Here is a 21,710-nt window from a genome sequence, read left to right as displayed (position 1 = left end):
AGCAGGCATGACTAGACAATAAATCATCTGTAAAAGATATGGGGATTCTAACGGCTTGTAGGCTCACTGAGTCAACAATACAGTACCGCAGACGAGAAAATTAATACAATCATGGCTTAGTTTAAGAGAGGCAGAGTGTCCTGGGTGAGAAAAGTGATAATACCATGATACAGGGCCTAGCCCAGTCAGGCCACATCGACAAGTAATATGCTCAGTTCTGGGCACCACATATTAAGAAGGATACTGAGAGGCTGATGACTGCCAAGAGGAATGGTGAAGGGGCCTTGAGTTCATGTCACATATGGATCATCCTGAGGGGTGTTAGAGTAGAAAAGAAAAGACTTAGGGGAGACATGATAGCTGTCTTTACATACTTGAAGAACCGTCAGGAAGAATGAAAAAATTTATTCTCTTTAACCCCAGAGGGCAGAATAAGGAATATGGGGCAAAAATGGCAAAGGAGAAAATCTGGGTCTGAGGAAAGGGAAAACATTCTAATGACTAAAGCCATGCTGACTCAGGAGGCTGAGGGTTTGCCCTCAAAGGGGGCCTTCAAACTGAAGCTGTATCACCTTCTCTGGGGTAGACTGGAAAGGGCTTTCTGGTTCAGGCCATTTTACCAGATGCTTCTGAGCTTCCTTTCAACACTGATACTCTGAGCAGTTTGCAAAGATGCAAATATTTTTGTTTGCAAACTTGTTTGTGGTATGAATGAAGTTGGCACAACAGCCTCCCTCTTGTCCCACAATCTTCTACCCTGGAGCTAGCAGAATTTTAGGTTGGCAAAGTAAGTATTCTATTCTTCATGAGTCTCATTTTTATTCTTTCTTTATATATTTAGTCTTTGTCACATTTTTAATGATGCCACAGCTCCGGTGAAAGTACAAGGGACGTACCTAAAATATTGGATTCAAAGCAAGTAACATGAGGCTGAAATAAAGTCAGAGAAGGCCAATCGATTTCACTTTGTGATTCTTTTATTAGGTGGCTGTGTTTTTTCAAATTAAATTTTTATTGATGTCTTTTACACTGCCTAGTTTTCTCCCAGTATTCCACCTTTTCCTCCATACAAAGTACCATCCCATATAACAAAGAGAATTAGTTGTCTATGTTTAGAAAGAACGAACAAGACCTACAATTGTCCAGGGAGAATGAGCAATTCTGTAGGAACACCAGGGGGACAGCCCTTGACAAGCATCCCTTTCTTGTGCCCTAATTAGCACATACTGACAATCATTCACCTGACCTGGCTGAACAGTTACTCTCAGAAAACATTTATCTGCATTGAATCAGACCCACAGTCCAAAGATCTAAGATTTCCCTGGTGTGGACACCTGCTCTACCATTGCAGATTATGACCCCTGCATGTTTTAATAGTTGTTGTTAGTTCTGTAGCCAAATAAACTTGATCAACCAACCTTCTGGTGATGGGCTCACCAAACTTAGCTAAGGTGGCCTGTCACCTGACTTGTATCTGAAGCACTTCCCACCTTGGGAAGACCATCCAGACCTTGGTGCTCAGTGGACAATGCTTTCAAGAACCCAGGTTCACCTCTGAACCACAAGGTCACATTGGAGTGTAATATGTGACTCTAATGTCAGCAGACTCAAAATTAAGGCTTTTTGTTTTTGTTTTTACATATAAGGAATTGATTTTTTTTCCTCACCTGGCCTCCATGATTTCCCTGACAGCAGCCACACTTGGTCCTGTTCCAAGATGTGTATAGTATGGCCCTTCATCTTTTTCTATAATTTGTTCTGTGGAAGGAATAATAATATTAAACTCAAAGATTAACAGAATTATTCTTAACAGATGCAACTGGGGAAGCTATGTTTACTAAATGTGGGGTTTTTTTTGGGGGGCAAACATTAGAGAATGTAATCAAAATATTGCAACGAAATTCTTTATAGATGTTGAAACAGGTTTCTTCATAAAGCTCTGGTGACTTCTGAGATCTTGCAGGAGTCCGCCTAAGTTACTACCAAGCTCCTGTTCTCATACTTCATTGTGGTGTGAAAGTGACTCTGGGTTCTTGAAGGCAATGCCAATAGAGTGTAAGCTTTAGAAGGTCTTTGAATACATGCCTAGTGACCACGTGTGTGTCTGTGATCCAAAGACGTACCTCATCTACTGAATGCAGAGAGGCTCTTCATCAGGTTGGCTAAGATCTACCTAGGGTGAAAATCCCAAGCCTTTTAGACTGGTGGAGGGAGTGTCCACACCAAAGAGATCATGGAACCTTGAAGTACCAAAATCAATGAAAGAGGCAGCGAGATGGGGAGGACGGGAACCTTCCTGGTCTACTCTCTCAGTATCCTGTTCCTCATCAAGCCCTATTTCTTCTAGGAGGCAAAGGGAGAAGCCGTCATGTATGCTTTTTAACTCATTTGGTTTTTACTGTCCTTTTGATTCCATAAACTTACAAATATAGCAACTTTTAAATTCTGCCTAGGCGCTACCTTTATTAGACAATTCTGAATTACCTACAGAAACAGAAGGAAGGAAGTGATACAAGCAAAAGAAACGATGAATGATCCAAAATCCTGTCTCTTAGGCTCCTGGAAAGCATTATCAACGAAACCTTGGCCACCAGAAGGCTCAGGAAACGGCTGTTCACAAGGCCAGCTTCATGGATGACTGCTGACTTGGCCCACAAGAAGCCAAGCTATTTTTCTTCTGGCCAGAGCTGGTGATGCATTCCACACATCTGTGTCTTGAGCAGAGAGTACGGAACACACCTCAATGTGTTTTTGATTGTGGCCCCAGCTTTGTTGTTTGCTGTGTGATGATGCACAAGTCACTCGAGCTCTCTCAGATACAGTTTACTCATTTCTAAAATGAGGATCTCTCAGGCCCTTCACCTGAGGGACCTGATATCATCAATTAAGAAAGTACAACAAAGCATTCAAGGCTCATTGAGGTCTTTAGAGCTAATCACCTCCACATAATGTCCTCCCAGACTGCTTTGGTTTTGGTGTTGTATGCTTTTTAGAGAGATTTTCCCCCCCTTGATTCCTCTCTGATCACAACTATGGCTGTTACTTCTTATTGCTCTTACTGCAGCTGTCTCTAATAGCACTCCTCTCTTATTTCTAGTTTCTAAACTGTTACAAGTTTGAGACAGCATAGGCAAGCTTGTCAGGCCTGTTTGTCATATGTGAGTCACCAGGCCCTGTGAAAGCGTCAGGGACTTAATGATGAAGTACAAGTCATCGGTTCTAGAACGTGGATTTTGAGATATGTAATGTGACTGCTTAAAGGTCTTTCCTACTTTCTTCCTGTCTTTCAATTCTGTTCTAAATAGATAAGATAGGGGCAGCTAGGTGGTGCAGTGGATAGAACACTTGCCCCGGACTCAGGAGGACCTGAGTTCAAATCTGCCCTCAGACACTTACTAGCTGTGTGACCCTGGGAAAGTCACTTAACCTCATTGCCAACCCCCCCCCCCCGCCAAAATAGATGAGGTAGCCAGAGAGCTGAGTTCTAGATGCCTGATAGAGATTTTAAATGTTTGCAGTAGATTCATCTTTGTAATTATGTTTAGCTCAGACTAATAAATTAAAGTGAGATTTCACTACCTTAGCACACACCAGCTGGCAAAACAAGCAGCTTGAGTGGCACTGAAACATATCAAATGGTAGGAGGCTAGAAGTTTGAAGTGTTTCTATTTTCTGAGGATAATTCAAGAATTGACAACGATTTGTGTTTCTGTGCATATATTTCCATATTTCCTGGGTCTCTTCAACCATTATAGAAATTCTGACTTTACTTGGTCTCACTTGAAAGTTCTGAAGTATTTCAAAGAAAGAAAAGTAGATCCCACAAAGTCTGAAGCAGAAATCTGTGACATTCATCAAGTCATTTCAACTCGATGAGAAACAGTTTACTTACATACAAATGGCAGAGTGGACAGAACATTGGACCTAAAGTCAGAAAGAAACATCTACTAGCCTTGTGATCCTGGGCATGACGTTCAGCTAACTCTGCCTCAGTTTCCTCATCTGTAAAATGAGGCTAATAATAGCATCTACCTCCTAAGGGCTGCTGTAAGGATCAAATGAGATAATACTCACAAAGCACTCTGCAAACCTCAACGTGCTATACAAATGCTAGCTATCATTCTATATGTAAAATAAGGAGCTTGAGCTAGCTCTTATACACTATGGTCTTTCCAGCCATAACTCTGTGACTCAGATGAAATGCGTGGCCATCACCATCTCCTCTCTGCCACTCTATTTGGGATCCCACTGAAAGAGTCACACGCCCTCAATAATATGGCAGTTCAAACTGTGTCCCAAACTCCCCACCCAAGCCTCATAGCTCTTCTTCACAGGTTAGCATTTCTCCTCTGAGAATGTAACAAGACATCTAGTCTTAACCTCTACCAATGATTTACTGTTACTCCAGATAAGCTGGGCTGTCTCCTGGAGCTTGTTTTAGGTGGAGGATCCCTCCCCAGGCACACATCAAAGCTCTCTCACAGCTCAGAGGTCTGTTTCATCAAGTGCTATGGCCAAAAATATCATGACTTGGTAGTCAATCTTCTGATGATGAGACTCTCTGATCTTAGTAAAGAAAGTCCTTATGTAACAGAAACATACAAATCTAACACCAAGTTTATGCTTAAAGCCTTTCCAGCTCGGTAAAACTTGTCAGGGCAGATGCTTAGCTGGCATAGCCAATGAGAGAACCCAGAGCTATCTCCATGCCAAAATGAGGCATCAGAGGAGGACTCTGATGGAGGCTCCTTATCAATATGAATAATAATGGCTTATAATCAAGGCTTACCAGGTACTTTCCACACAAATTTCTTAACAGGTGCAGCATTTTACACCCATTTTAGAGATGAAGAAAATGAGGTAAAAGTAACTTGCCTGGAGAGAGAGAGAAAGAGAGAAAGAGAGAGAGAGGAGAGACAGAGAGAGACACAGAGAGAGAGAGAGAGAGAGTCAGAGAGACAGACAGAGAGAGAGACACAGAGACACAGAGAGAGAGGCATGAGGCTAGGAAATAAGCCCCATTATCCCAATTCTAAATCCAGCATTCTTTCCGCAACTCTGTGATGCCGCTCTGATAAAATGAAAACACCACTAGCCTACCTCACAGAATAACTGTGCCAAATAAACCACTAACCCAATTTAAAGTATTTTGCAAATGCTTACTCACAATAACACTTTTAACTTTTTTTAGGGGGGGGGAGAGGGATCTTTTTCTAATTTTCTACCAGTTCAAACTATATCAGTTGTATTATGACAGATAAGACTCTTGGGGACTGTGCCATGGGACCATGTTATATATAGATGAGATTTCTTTGTGGTAATGAGGTCCTCCTAGTACTTGTAGTAACTGAACACCATTGGACATACATCTTTGTGTTTACCAAAGTCTATGCTACTACTATGATGGAGGAGTCTCTTAGGTATTGCCTTCTCGGCTAACAAAAGGAAAAGCAGTTCTGTTCTATACTTTTGTAGGTTGTTCTCAGGATTGATAAAACCATGCTGTAATACAAAGCATTATGTTACAGAGCATTAGGTCTCGGTTTAAGTCTACCACTTATAGAAACCTTGGACATGTTACTTTCCCTCCCTGGGCCTCAGTTTCCACAGATGTAAAATGAGGAGGTTGACCTAGACCTTTGGTTTTAAAGCCACTTCTCTATCCAATGATCTTTGACATTAAATAACACTTACTTATAGGAGTCCAGATTAGAGGCAATGAACAAATTTAGTCACTCACATCACTCATGACTCATTTGACATTTTCAAATGCTTTTATCAGAGATCCATTCCCTCTCCCCACCTCCACCCACCCCCGCACTCCTACCCCCCCAGCAGCAGGACGTCTCAGGGCTCTTCATCCCACAATTACAGATCATCTAGATCTGTGTTGGTCTCTCAATGCTCTACCCACCGAGACTATTAGGATACTAACAGTCTTCAGACACAGAAGGTAACAATCACTTGGTCATCAAGAATGACCAAACAGATTTAAGAGCAGAGACAAACCCTGATGTGTTTTGCTTTTTGAAATTAAAGAAGAAATAAAAAACTGAGTTTTGCTTTAGCGAAATTTAGTCTCATTGCTACGTTTGGAAATTCAAAGTCGATTAAATATTTCAACTTGTTACAACATAGGGATCATAATGTGGCTAATATTTTATTCAAAGCTATATTAAAATGTTCAACCCAAGTTACATTTCATATTCCCCAAAACCCTAAAAATAGTAGGAGGAAATGAGCTCCTGTGAGGATAAGAATGCCTATTTATACATGGCTGATCCACCAATAACATATCAAAGACCATTCAGAATGTAAAGCTAGCCTCTCTTTCTGGTAAAGTGAACAAGAATAACAATGCCCACACCTATTTCTATGGTACATTAAGGTTTACCAAACACTTCCCTCACCAGGGCCCTGTAGGACAAAGTAAGCGAGGCTGAGGAAGGTTCACTGATCTGCCCAGGATCCCACAGATAGTATCTGTCAAACAAAGTCAGAATTCAAACCCCGGGCTCTCCCAACTCAAAGTAGAGTGTGATTGCCATTACACCATATCTTTCCAACAAAAAAAGGCTTAAACATATCATATGCTTCTGTAGCCTTTTGAAGCTTATTTAGCTGGTAAGAAGTTGGCTTAGAGACAGACAAAAAATAGCAGACCTAATTCCGACTTTGGCAGAGGCTTACTTGACATCGAGTTAACAGAGCTAATGGTTTTGAATACCCCTCAAAGTGTATGCATGTGCATGTGGGTATATGTGTGTATATACACATATACATACACTTACTATATATTTATACACACACATACTGGCTATATATATATACATATACACACACACAGGCATACATACTAATATATACTAATGACATACATATAATGTATGTATTCATACACATATATCAAAGTTTTTATATGTATATGTATATATAATACTAAAAAGATCCAACTCTGACATTTTCATAGAGAATTCTACTGAAGACCCATCAGATCTGCAAATGAGCCATTGGTTATAAAAAGACTGACTTTTTATAGGGCAAAACACTAAACATATAAACATGAAGCGCCATTCAATTCTGTCATTTTACTCTAAAACCCATATGAGAAAAGGCCTAATGAAAAGGCACTTACCAACACAGCTACAGCTTGGCAGTTCGGATGGCCCTTTTTTTGTGGGGGTATCAATCAGATTTTTGGTAGGGGTGTCTAGGAAGGTCATTGGGGATTCCAGGAAACAGCTCAGTGTGTTCTTTCCTGGGGAATTCCCCGAGCCGCCAGCACTATGTGAAGTGACCGCCCGCGAGCTGCTGGACGTCTCCATCGTTGTTCCACCTGGGCGTGCCGGGTTTTCGTTCCTGAGAATTTTGATGGTGCCTGGCACCGGGGGGTCACGACTGGAAGCAGGCAGCGTTTGCCAGCTTTGACTCCTCGGTTGCTCTTCTGCATCCTGCGGAAACTGTGTTTGGTCTTCACCAGCTGTAGCACCAGCTCTCTGGCTGTACTGATTAAGCGACTGATTGACATTCACCGATTGCCGTACCTGAGAATTGTTACCTTTTTCTGTAAACACCTGTACATTGCTGCTTGGTCTGCTTAAAGGGGACTTTGTATATAAGTGGAACAGGGAGAGAGGATCCGTAGAGGACCCGCCACTCTGCTGCCAACCTGCTGGAACCGCACTTCCTGTCAGAGGACCTGTGGCCTCCGATTTCGTGGGTTCGGCGATCTCTTCCAAACCAAACAGTTTCTCCTTCGTTTTCTCCTGTGCTGACTCAGGTAAATGTCTGTGGAATTTTATCTGAGTGAGGGGAAGAAATAGTTTTTTATGTTGTGATGATAAAGTACTTTGAGTGAGTGGCTTCGGAACTTTGGTAAATGAAGGGTTTCTCTCTATCATGGTAGCATGAAATTCACGGGAGGAAATGTAGCCTAACCTTCGAAGTTTAGACCCAACCCAGAGATCATGGAACCTGCTGTATTGCCGTGCCAGGCGCTCTCGTTCACTCTGATCATTCTGGTGACTGCTCTTAGCTTGGGGTTTTTTCTTTAGTCTCTGTTTCCATGAGGCAGATTTCCCCCTTTTGTAGGAGGATGGCTTTTGCTTTGCCAACAACAAGCCACGACTGTTCCGTACCGGGACAGGCGGTTTCTCTTCACGTGAGCTTTGTTCTTGGTTGCATGTTTGCTGTCCATTGTGGCACTCACGACTGGAAAATGTCTTTGCACCTTCTTTTTCCTCCAGCTTTGCATTATTGGATTCAATAATGGATGCAAGTTGGGTCAACTGGGCAGCTACATCTTCTTCTATCTGACTGTGAGGGGTATTCCTATAAGACAAATTATTTTTGGAGTCAAACTTTTTGCTAGTGCTTTCCTGTAATTGCCTGCAAAACGCCAACTTACTACTTGTTTGTAAACCATGTGCACTCTTTGCACACCTGCCAACAGTAATTCTCCCCTGAAGAACAATTTCTTTGTTGCTGTGATTCATGGAGGAATTTGAATTTGGTTCTATTATGGATCCTGACTCGGTGACTCTTGAAGATGCATGTGTTTTAGATGTGCTAAGATTTGTCATTAAACTAGTGTGCAATTTAGAATTATTTTGGCCATTGTATAGCACTGGCTTCCTAGGAGTTTGCTTTTCCGAGGAGGGACAGGGCTGCAGGACCAGGGAATCAATTTTTAAGTTTGAATCTTGGAAATCTTTGCCTGCAGGGGATCCTACAGAACACAAAATCGCTTTACAGCTGTGAAGCAAGTTTGTTGTCACTTGTGCAGTCTCTTCATACTTTTCCGATTTAGATGGTGAAGGATTTTCAGAGGGAGCTTCTGAAAGCTGAGTGAGGGCTTCTATGGCCACCACCTGCTCTAGAGTAAGCCTCCTGTCTCTCATCAGTGACAGAAGACAGGGCTGAACTGGAGAATCATCTTGTTTTAGCTCCTTGGTGAGTGTGCATTCATGAACTTCTCCTTGGTTGAACCCTTTTTCCCATGTAACTCCATGGGACGGATTTTCCTGGGCACTGATATTACTGTTCAAAAAGATGTCTGTGGGGTCTTGAGTAGAGTGACAGATAGAGCCTGTCTTCTGTATCACTAAAATACTCTCTTCCCTCTTAAGGTGAGCATGGTAAATGCCAGGGACCAAAGCACCTGCTCTATCATCAGAGCTCGTAGTGTTACCCAAAGAGGGAGTGGGGTGGCTTTCTGTGTCATGATCAATCAAATCTGGAGTTTTTTCAAACTTGACTTTTTCAATGACACATCAGCTTCAGCTGGTGAGTAGTATACATTTTTAATGCCATTTTTAACAGTTTGTGCAAACAACTTGGGGGGCTCAATGAGGTCACTCAAAAGGTTTTTTTTCTCATTGTCTTCAGAGTTTTTCAAGTTTTCAGTCTCAGTTGCAGGACCACTGACGTCTCCTTTGACATGGATGGTCAAATGTGATTTCTTGTTCTCTGACCATTTCTCTACTTCTATACCTGTCATGGTGTCTTCTTCAGCGGTCTGTACATTTTCAAGGATGTTCGGGTTTAACTTCAACCTTTGTTTTTCACCATTACCACATTTACTGTTTTCCATGGATTCTGACCTGGGGCCATTTACTAGTTTGTGGTCTAAATGTATCTGTAAAACAACATAAAAAGTCAATGTAACACAATCTACTTTAAATGCCTGAAAGAAGAAGCACAAGGCACTCAACATATTAAAAAACACATTTAAGGTCAGTGCTAAGGCTGTCATTATACAAAGTGCCCAGTTATAGGAAGAACAAAATGAGTATGTAAAAACTTTAAGTGCATTGCTACTATTTCTTATTTCTTTTCTTTTCTTTTTTTTTAGGCAATTGGGGTTAAGTGACTTGCCCAGGGTCACACAGCTAGTAAGTGTCAAGTGTTTGGTCTGAGGCCGGATTTGAACTCAGGTCCTCCTGACTTCAGGGCCGGTGCTCTATCCACTGCGCAACCTAGCTGCCCCTACTATTTCTCATTATAATGGTTATTTCCTGTCATACTGAACACTTCCAAAGATCAGAATATAACCCATCCATTTCATAAATTGCTATGGCCAGAGCAGTCATTGCTAGGTGGTCAGTTCTCTGATGATGACACACTTAGCCGTCTTTAGACAGAGGGAGCTCATTACAAAGCCATCTCAAATCTTTGCCAACTTAGCAGAACCTGCCCGAGCTTGGGCCCCGCTGGCAACGATCTGGAGTCACAATCACCTTCATGCAACCAGAAGCCCCCAGAGCACAGATTAAGTGGACAACTTACTATCTTTCATTCTCCGAACAATAAGGTGCACCACGTGCTGTTAGAACTTAACGTGTGACAAAGTCTTTGCTCCTGAGGGCTGGATCCAAATATAAAGCAGAAAAATCAAATATAAACCCAACAGGATAAGACAATCTGAGGAGGATGAACAAGCCATTCCAAGAATACTCAGACAACAGGCAAAAACAACAAATTAACAAATTTCACAAACTTTTCTTGTTTGCCAATGGTGACAGCAACATTAGTTTGCAAATCATTGCGTGTTTACAGTATTGGCTAGCCACGTACACTTTGACTGTTCTGCAGTTCCACAAGAATGAGAATCTTAGTCCCAGGTCCCAAATACCTACTACTACAGGCATATCTCAGTGGAGGGCTCATCCGCACAGAAATGTGAACAAATATCATACAAGGCAAATCATTAAAAAAAACAACAACAACATTTGATTCAACAAACCTTACTCTGGGTAAGGCCATGAGCTGAGGCTAGGAATACAAAAATGAAAAATAACAGTCTTTGCCCTCAAGGAGCTTAGGCTTTAATAATCTAATAAAAACCTAGATCTGGTTATTCCAGTTTCCTGGTCTCTGCCAGGAGGCAAGCACTATATTTTCATCAAAACCCCTAATGGCAATAGCAAGGTATGGTTGGGGAGAATAGAAGAAACACCAATACAGAAGAAAGAATAGCTTCCCCAATTAGAGAGTGAATGCTCCAACTTCACGCCACGTACTTTTCCTCCCCTATTTACAGTTTAGGGTATATGTGAATAACCATGACTTTTATGTATTTGTTTGTTTTTGAGTTCCAAATTCTTTCCTTCCCTCCAGCCCCTCCCCTACCCATTAAGAAGGCAAGCAATATAATCAATTATACATGTGAAATCATGCACACCTCCATGTTGCAAAAAGAAAAAGAAAGTAAAAAAATTATACTTCAATTTGAACCCAGAGTTCATTAGTTCTCTCTCTGGAGGTGGAAAGCATTTTTTTTAATCATGAGCCCTTTGAAATTATCTTGGATAGGGGCAGCAAGGTGGTGCAGTGGATAGAGCACCGGCCCTGGATTGAGGAAGACTTGAGTTCGAATCCAGCCTCAGACATATAACACTAGCTGTGTGACTCTGGGCAAGTCACTTAACCCCATTTCCTAGCCAAAAGAAATTATCTTGGATTATTTTATTGATTAGAGGAGCCAAGTTTTTCCATAGCCGATCATCATTACAACTGTTACTATGTACAATAATCTCTTGGTTCTGTTCATTTCACTTTGCATCAATTCATTACTTCTTCCCAAGTTTTTCTGAAATCATCCTCCTTATTATTTCTTTTAGCACAAAAGTGTTACAACACAATCACATACGACAACTTGTTCAGCCATCCCCCAACTGATGGGCAGACCCTCAATTTCCCAAATCTTTGTTACTGCAAAAAGAGCTTCTACAAATATCTTTTTCCTTTTTCTTTGATCTCTTCGGGATACAGACCCAGCAGTGGTATTGCTAGGCCAAAGGGTATGCACAGTTTTATAGCCCTCTGTGCATAGTTCCAAAGTGCTCTCCAGAATGGTTGGATCAGTTCACAATTTCATCAACAATGCATTAGTGTTCCAATTTTCCCACATCTTCTCCAGCATTTATCATTTTTCTTTTTTGTCATGTTAGCCAATGTGATAGATATAAGGTGGTACCTCAGAGTTGTTTTAATTTGTATTTCTTTAACCAATAGTGATTTAAAGCATTCTTTCATGTGACTATAGACAGCTTTGAATTATTCTTCTGAAAATTGCCTGTTGGCATCCTTTGACCATTTTTCAGTTGGGGAATAACTTTTAAAAAAAATAAATTTGGCTCAGTAACCATGATTTTTAAATATTTACTTCAAATAAACTTGTTATTTTCACTTTGAATTTACCGGCTCTATTGCTAGAGACATAAGCAGTTTTAAAGGAACCAAAAGTGTATTGTCCACCTGTGTTTTCAGAAGCACATCACTTTTTGAAACTGAGAAAAATCTTGTACAGGAAATGTCAAGGAACAAGCTATGTGACTTTACTGGTTTCATTTCTTTATTGCAGGTTTCCTAACTAGAAAATGAGATTTAAAAATGTCAAAAGTTGTATCTGCTCTAAAACCATATATGTAAATTACTATAATTAATTACATTAAAAATTAAAAATAATGGCAATTCTGTTGAGTAACATTAAGACTACTATTATTTTTCAATTAGCTGTTAATACTATGCAATAGAAAACATTCAGCTGCAATACATCCTTCAACACCCCTCTGCCTAATAGTTGTGAAGCTATGTGACATGTATGGGCAGAAATTAACCATTCCCTAGAAGACTGTTATTCATGTGTTCATAATGGCTTCCCACAGAGCAAGCCAGCCAGCCAAGCTAAAGCAGCAGTCCCTCTGAGAGAGAGATAGAAGGTAGCATGTGCCAGACAAGTCAAACCACCACAACCTTGACCATAGGACCTGGAGCCCACGAGCCTTGGGAAGAACAAACCATTGGACCTGCTTCCAGCCCGGCTCCCAAAGCCATCACTGAGGGGAAAAATAATTGTGGAGAGAGAGCTCACCTTCTTCATCACCACTTGCAACAACTGATGACCCACTGTCACCAATAAGTACATAGGCGTAGGAGCCCTTAGAGTAACAACACCCTCCACCCCAGACCACTAGTGCTACTTCCAGCGCAGCCCTTGTAGCCATCACCCAGGGAAGCAACTCTTGGGAAGAAAGGGCTGATCATCCCACCAACTTCCAATCAACTGCCATACACAGGGCAGCAAGTTAGCCTAGCTGAAGCAGCCAGGGACCCTGATGAAGAAATAACAAGCAGCATGTGCCAGGCAGGACAAACAGTGACCAGCATCTCTCCAGACCCTGATGGGGATAGCCCAGGACCTTGAACCAAGAGCCTTGGGAATAACAATGCTTCCAGCCCAACACCTTTAGCCATCATCCTGGGAAACCAGCCCTGTGAACTTGCAGCCTGGCCACTGCTCCCGCAGGTGCTATAGCCACAGCTATTACAAAAGAACCAAAGGGAAAGTTCTTTCCACCAAACTCCTTGGCACTGTTGAATAGTTCAACATCAGAAACTGATATTATTTTATCAGTGAAAATGACATTAAAGATGAGGCATCACCAGCTATTTTGCTCTTGTGCCCTAAGGATCATGAGACCTTTCCATCTGAACTACAGCTAGAATGTGCCCTGGTGAGCAGAGACAGTCTGACTTCTATTTCTATCCTCAGAGCTTAGCACAGTGCTTGGCACAGAATAAGTGTTTAATGCTTTATTCATTCTTTCATTCAGGTTCCTATTTCTCAACTATCAAATAAAGATGATAATGGGTTTCAATGGGGCAGGCAACATAGCATGTTAGAAAGAGCACTAAATTTGCAGACAGAAGATGCGGGTTCAAATCCAGCTGTGACACTGGCTGATCTAGGCAAGGTTTCTTCAGTTATAAAGTGAGAGAATTGAATGCCATGATGTCTAGCATCCTTTGAACTAGTAAAGTGCCTGAAACACAGTAATCATCTGTTTGTTGAATGACTGGATAAATATCATGTTGCCTCAATATGGAGAATAAATTACATCACAGTGACTTCCAAGGCTTGATGAAACAACTTCCCCAGTATTTTATACTCTACTTCTTTCAAATAATATCTGAATTCCCCCTAAGGAAAAGGTTCTTAACCTTTTTTTTTGTACCATACACCCCTGCAGCAATCTGGTGACGCCTGTGTACTCCTAAGAATGATGTTTTTAAATGCATATAGGACTACAGAGGAAACAAATTGTGTTGAAATGCAGTTATCAAAACTACTACTATTACTACTACTACTACTAATAAAAACATCACAGACTCTAGGTCTGTACATTATGAACATTTAGGATTACGTCACAAGCCCCTTTCTCTGACCTCAAAACACCTGTCAAACATTAACTGTTGCTGCTAACATGTCCAGAGAAGTCTAACACATTCTCCTTTTATGAATAGAGTAACTGTGATCAGAGAGGTGACCAGATGACTCCCTGGGATTAGCTGCTGTCTTCTGATGACCAGTTGTGCAATCAGGCTTAAAACAGCTGGCACTGCACACCCTGGGAATAGGAAGTACTTCCTTTAAAACTCTTTTCTTCCTACCACACACACCAATCTACATGGCATTTCCTGTACCAAGAATCAAGCATTCAGATGCTACAATGATAAAGCCTCTCAGAGGAGTCTACAAAGACAGATACAATCAACTGAGCATCTACGATGTTTTGCTATTGGGAAACAAGCCAAGGTATAAAATGAAGTTGCATTAATTGCACCAGTGAGAACAAGCAACAGGACATCATTTCACTCCTTCAATTGAGTTTCCCCATCAGAATCTGCTGTGCTCACTAGAGGCATCTGTGATAGGTATCGAAAGACCAGCAGATTTCAGCATCTAAGGAAGGTTCTAGTCCCAACAACCACTCCAATTTCTTATCTCAAAAATGAGGATGTTAATACTTGTAGTTCCTACCTCACAGGGTTGCTGTATCAAAGGAGATGTGATCTATAAAGTGCTTTGGAAACTATGATGTGCCATATAAATAGTAGCTATTGTTAATAATTATGTTATACCTTTTATAAAAGCCCTATTCTCAATTCTTCTCATGGTGTAAAGGTAAATAATCAGTAAGCATTTATTAAGCACCTACTATGTGCCAGGCACTGTACTAGAGCATACAAAGACAACACCAAAATCTCAGAGTTTACATTCTATCTTAAGAAACAATGGGTAAATTATGCAAGGCAACTCTGAAGGACTTATGAAGAATGTTATCTATCTTTTTAAATTTTATTTTTCTTGGGTTTTTATTTTGGTCTATGTTTTCATTTACAGCATGACTAGGATGGAAATATATTTTGCATGATTACACATGTATAAGCTATATTAAATTGCTTGCCTTCTCAATGAGGGAGGAGAGAATTTGGAACTCAATTTTTAAAAATGAATGTTGAAAATTGTTTTTACACATAATTGGGGAAAAATAAAATATTAACATTTTAAAAAAGAAACAATGTATAAAAATGAATTAATGAATAATTTATTAAGCTCTAAGTATGTGCAAAGCACTGTGCTAAGCTCTGAAGATACAACAGAAATGGAAGACACCCACCTCTTGCACTCAAGGCGCTCACACTCTAATGGGGGAGGATAAGACACAGGGAAGGTTTCAGCTGCAACTCAAATAGAAAGGTCCCGTGGTCCTTAGGTGCACCAGCAAAGCAGGTAGTAATGCCTCATCTTTAATGTTATTTCTACCAATAAAACGCATCCATTTCTGATGCTGAACTTTTCAACAGTGCCAAGGATTTTGGTGGAAAGAACTTCCCCTTCTGGTTATTCTATTTCCTAGGAGCACGGCCAAAGGCATTGGGCTGAAAGCATTATTATTGCCAAGGCTCTTGGGTTCAAGGTCCTGGGCTATCTCTGTCAGGATCTGAGGTGAGATGGTGGTCAAGGTGGTGGTGGTTGTAGTGGTCATGGTTTGACCTACCTGGCACATGCTGCTTTTTGTCTCTCCATCAGGGTCCCTTGCTACTTAAGATAGGTTCACAATTGGTGGAGATGGCTGTCCCATTCCCCACAAGAGTTGCCACCAAAGATGATGACTTTAATAATAATAGATTTAAACTGCACCAATACTTTTGGGACAGCCTGTATAAAAAGTATTTTTAGGAGGCACTGGCAGTATGGGAAAGAGATCAGGAAGTGCCTTGTATAGGAAGTAGCAGTTGAGCTGAACTTAAGTCAATGTTAGCAGAGGACAGACCTGATTTGGTCTATCCCAGATAGACTGACTGAACAAAGATCTGGAAACGGACTGTGTATTTGTTATCCAAGGACTAACAGATGGAAATCCAAGTCTTTGCAAACTATCAAAGCACCCTAACATCTATAAGCTATGTAGGGTAGTGGATTGAGCACTGGGCTTGAAGTCAGAAGACCTCGGTTCAAATTCCACCTCTGCCACTTAGCAGCTATGTGGCCCTGGGCAGGTCATCTAACTTTTAAAAGTCTCAAGCAACTCCCCAAGACACTTTTACTAAATCACAGATTGTGTGTGATCTGTTGGTGAAGAGATTTCCTACACAGGAAATTCCTCATACTGACAAAACCATGCAACCTTCAGACCTAGGTTACAGATGATCAAGAAGAAGGATCACAAAGGCCCAAGTTACTGATGCCATTATTATCACTGATTTTAAAATTATGTAAACTAGTGGTAACAAACTCAAAAAGAAACAGGGGCCATGGATTCACACGTAAGTATCCCTGTGGGCCACATATCAATTTAGCTTTAAAGGGTAATACTATCTACATATTTTGTTAATATTTCCCAATTACATTTTAATCTAGTTTGGGCCTCATTTGAGAGTGTTGTGGGTAATGTGTGATGCCTCTGATTTAACACTGCTGGAAGAACTGATGCAAGTATTTTGCTAAATGCAATAAGAGCAATGAAATTGATTCACAGCCCTTTGACTTGGGCATTTCATTACCAAGATATAGACTTTGAAAATCAGAAAGAAAAGACTTCTCTGCACAAAAATATCCATGGCCATTTCATCTGTATTAAAAAAAAATACTGGGGAAAAATACTACGTCCAATGATTGGAGAATGGCAGAATATATTGTGGTGCATTATAGAATGGAAGATTATGGTCCTATAAAAAACAATAAGTGTGAAAAGAACCATACAAAGTGATGGAAAATGAAATCAGCAGAGCCAGAACGGTGTATTCACTATCTGCTGAGGCAGACAAAGAAAATCAAGCCTAAGGGACAGAACTGAGGTGCTTTTGAAATTGAGGGAATGCCCATCAATTGGGGAATGGCTGAATAAATTGTGGTATATGAATGTAATGGAATACTATTGTGCTACAAGAAAAGATGAGCAGGCAGACTTCAGAAAAACCTGGAAAGACTTGTATGGTCTGATGCTGAGTGAAGTGAACAGAACCAGGAGAACATTGTACACAATGACAGCCACATTGTGCGATGACTAACATTGACAGACTTAGTCCTTCTCAGCAATTCAAGGATCTAAGACATCTCCAAAGGTCTCATGATGGAAAATGCTATCCACATCCAAGGAAAGAACTATGGAGTTTGAATGCAGATCGAAGCATACTGTTCGCAATTTTTTTTCCCTCTGTTTCCTCTTTCTGGTGGTTCCTCCTACTGGTTCTAATTCTTCCTGACAATATCACTAGTGTGAAAATATGTTTAATAGGAATGTATATGTATGGCCTATATCAGATTGTGTGCTGTCTTGGGGAGGGAGGGGAGAAGGAGGGGGAGAAAAATTTAAAACTCAAAAGCTTATGGAAGTGATTGTTGATAATTCAAAATAAATTAATAAAGGAAAAAAGAAAAAAAAACTGAGGTGGTTTTGGAAAAACACCCAAAAACAAGAGAAATTTTATTTGTTTTCTGTTGTCTTAGTTGATTCTATGCTTTTTAATGCTAAGATTTTACTTTTTCACATTTGTATTCCTTATTTTACATTTTCAAAAATTTTTTGGACAGTTGTCAAATTTATAAGAATTTTTTTTAAACTCAAAAAATTCCTGGAGGCAGGAAGACCTGAATTCAAATTCCAGACACCTACTTGCTTTGTAGTCTTGGGCAAGTCACTGAATATCTGTTTGTCTCAGTTTGCTTAACTGTACAATGGGGATAATAATAACACCTACCTTCCTGGGTTGTTATGAGGATCAAATGAGATAATATTTGTGAAGGGCTTAGCACATTGTCCAGCACATAGTAGATACCATATACATAGTAGATATTATTATTTTAAAATATCCTCCTAAATATTATAGCATAAATGCTCAAATTGGCACTTAGGCATTTCCTAGAGAACTTGTTTTCAGACAGCTTATAACTACATTTCAGGTGAGAGGCTAGAGTAATGACTCAGATGGATCTGTGATTTCATCAATGTGGGCATGGTCTCTAATAACAGAGATCACCCATTATCCATCCCTGACCATCCTGGGCAAAAATGGACAATCCAATTCAGGGCTGCCTATGGAAATCTGAAGGTTCTTTTAATGACCCCACATTTCTCCCTGAATTCAAGGCCTGTGTTTTGAATAACAATGTTCTACCAGTGATGCTGTTTTGATTCAACTCAGGGAACACTACAGTCTCCTAAGAAGTGAAAATAAGTGTAATAGTAATAATAATAACAGCAATGACAATAACAGCATTTACATAACACTTCAAGCTTTGTAAAGGTGCTTCACCAATATCATCTCATTTTATATTCACATAACCAAGGGATGGAGGTGCTATCATTATTTTCATTTTACAGATGAGAAAATAAAGGCAGACAGGAGTGAAGTTACTTACCCAGGGTAACACAACGAGTAAGTTATCTGAGGCTAGATTTGAACATAGGTCTTCCTGATTCCAGGTGCCACTTACTCTATCCACTGGACCACCTACCTGCCTCAGGGGGCTGAAGAGGTGCCATAGAGAAGGTGGGGAAGGGGACCACAAAGGTAATTAATTGTGATCAATAAAAGGCTGACTTTGGTTCATATATTGTCATCACGCCTGGGTTTTACTATGGAGGGAAATTTCCTTATGCATGACATATTTGGGATGAAGGGCTCTGGAAGGAACATTCTGACAGCAGGAGGATTTTTTATCCCCTCTGCTATGGGATTTTTAATCTTTTAGAACAGTAGGATTATCTTGCCCATAATTTCATCTGCCAAATAAAAATGATAGCAGCTCCCATTTATCACTAGTTTTCACTTCTCTACAATAACCCTGTAAGGTAAGTTAATAAAGTATCATTACATTTATTTTACAAATAAGAAAACTGAACTTCAGGAGCTGAGACTGAGCCAAGGTCACCCTGCTAATCATGCTAACATTTATATATTGCTTTAAACATATTATTTTACTTGATCCTCACAACAACCCTGAGAGGTAATTGCCACTATGACTGCCATTTTACAGTTGAGGAAATCAAGGCTGAAAGATATTAAGTGACTTGCCCAGGGTCACATGGCTAATAAGTATCTGAGGCTGGATTTGAATTCAAGTCATATTGACTCTAGACCCAGAACCCACCTCACTAGAGAAATCAAAAGTCATTAATTACTCTCCCTTGAGATGTTTGTGAATCTACCCGTCTGTCCAGTCTTCAAATTAGTCTAATTAGTTCAATAATGTCTTCTTTCCCTACCCAGGAGCTCCAAGAGTAACTTTTATATTCTTACTATTACTCATTGAAAAAGGCAACATGGTATGGCATCTAGAGAGCTGTCCTGAGTACCAGGAAGCCTTGAGTTCAAATTCTGCCTCTATAAATACAAGGCCCATCTCTGATACATATCTGGCTGTGTACTTAACCTTTGTTTGCCTTAGTTTCTTCAACTGTCAAATGGAGATAATAACAGCACCTACTGGATACTATACAAATGCTGATTCCCTTTCCAGTTTAACACTGGACAAGTCATAATCTCTCAGTGTTCTAGGTGACACTAAGACTCTAAATTGTAGAGAAGGTGACAACTTGCACTGATGGAGGACGTTTCCTCATCTAAGACTTCCTTATGTCTTTGAAGTCATAGATCTTCATCATTATCCTATTACCTACTTGGCAAAAAATGAGTTAGGGGACTTACAGTAGATGCTGGTTTCATCAGAAAATGTGGTATATGAAGATTTGCCAGGAATTTCCTGAGTTCAAAGTCTGAATTTCAAGGGAACTGACTTGAGTTTACAAAGGTAACAAAGGGGGCAGGAGACACTCTTTTAATAACATACCTCTTTCAGTAGTTTCTTTGTTCTTCTTCTGAGAAATCTCTCCGATTTAAGGAGAAGGGAAGGGAATAAGCATAGCACTTACTATGTGCCAGGCAAGGGGCTAAGAGCTTTACAATTATGATCTCATTTGATCCTCAAAACAAGCCTTTGAGGTAGGTACTGTTATTATTCCCACTTTAAAGGTGAGGAGACTGAGGCAAATGGGGGCCTGTGCCCAGGGTCACACAGCTAACAAGTGTACCAGGCTGAATGTAAACTCAGGTCTTCCCGATGCCAAGCTTAGAACTCTATCCACTGTGCCATCTAGCTGCCCCTATTTTGAGTGGGTTCAATTTCTTTCTGAACCCACTGATTTGTTTTTCTTCCTTCATTTGAAGTAGTAAATTAATTCAAATTTATAGCAGCATAATGTTGCTAAATATTTACTTATTCTGAATATTACAGCCTCATTTTGTGACACACTTGTGCTATATCATAAACTCCAAGGATTCACTGAATGTTTGATTTTATTTTCCAACGTACTTTCTTTACCTCAAGGACTATAGGGGAAAAAAAAGGAATAATGTCATTTGCAGGGAGTAGATTACTACTAGACAAGAATTTTAGTAAAAGTTCACATTTTTCTCTCCTCTGAGACACTTGTAAATCTACAAATCCATCCTGCTAATACTTTGAAAGATTAAAAAAAAAAAACACAAACCAGGCATGATTCCCCATCCCCTTCTTTGAAGAGCTTAAAATATATTAAGTAACAAGCCTGTTTCTTACATAGGGAGGCATACCTACAAAACCCCAAAACACAAAACACAAAATCCATTAGACATATATAAAGTGGATTATTAGGGGATGAGAAGCAATCTGGAATATATTCTCAAACTTCAGACCCTGGTGAAGGCTGTAGACTGATCCCTTCTCAGACTTTAAATACTTGAAAGAAATGCTAAATTTCAGTTAGAGGTTAGTAAAAATAAAGATAAAATTTTTTTCCCATCTAAGCTCACAGACCCCCCCAAATCTATCCATGACCCATTACTGTTAAGAACTCCTGCTTTAGGGGAGAAGTAGTAGTAGCAATGTGAAAATGTGTTTAATAGGAATGTAAATGTAAAGCCCATATCAGATTGTGCACCATCTTGGGGAGGGTGGGGGGGACAAAGGGGGAGAAAAACTTTCGACTCAAAAGTATATGGAAGTGATTGTTGATAAATCAAAATAAATTAATAAAATTTTAAGAAAGAGAGAGAGAAGTAGTAGTAGCTAGCACTTATATAGCACCTGCTATATGCCAGACACTTTATGTGCTAAGCACTTAACAAATATTATCTCATTTGATCCTCACAACATCCCTTTGAGGTAGGTGCTGGTATTACTATTTTACAGTTGAGGAAGCTAAGGCAAACACAGGCAAATGATATACCCAAGGTCACAGAGCTAGTAAATGTCTGAAGCTGAATTTGAACTTGATTCTTCCTGACTTCAGAGCTGGTGCTTTATACACTGGGTCACATAGTAAAGAGCCACTACTATTCCCCCTGGAGGCACCTCTCAGAACAATAGTGCAATGAAGTAT

At 40.2% G+C, this 21,710-nt stretch overlaps 1 protein-coding gene across 1 annotated transcript in view; it reads right to left on the bottom strand.

Moving 5' to 3' along the window:
* The window catches only part of TET1 (tet methylcytosine dioxygenase 1), a 208,981-nt gene that overhangs the window by 92,558 nt on the left and 94,713 nt on the right, over positions 1-21,710 (bottom strand). The window contains 3 exon segments of the mRNA XM_078150750.1: positions 1,668-1,758; positions 7,136-9,256; positions 9,259-9,637. Of these exon segments, the coding sequence (XP_078006876.1) occupies positions 1,668-1,758; positions 7,136-9,256; positions 9,259-9,637 (2,591 nt within the window).

The sequence above is a fragment of the Phascolarctos cinereus genome, unplaced genomic scaffold (assembly GCF_003287225.1).
Source record: "Phascolarctos cinereus isolate Bilbo 61053 unplaced genomic scaffold, phaCin_HiC Scaffold_3;HRSCAF=262, whole genome shotgun sequence".
Taxonomy (NCBI): domain Eukaryota; kingdom Metazoa; phylum Chordata; class Mammalia; order Diprotodontia; family Phascolarctidae; genus Phascolarctos; species Phascolarctos cinereus.
Note: the sequence above shows the minus strand (reverse complement) of the source record. Positions and strands in the feature narration are given on the sequence as shown.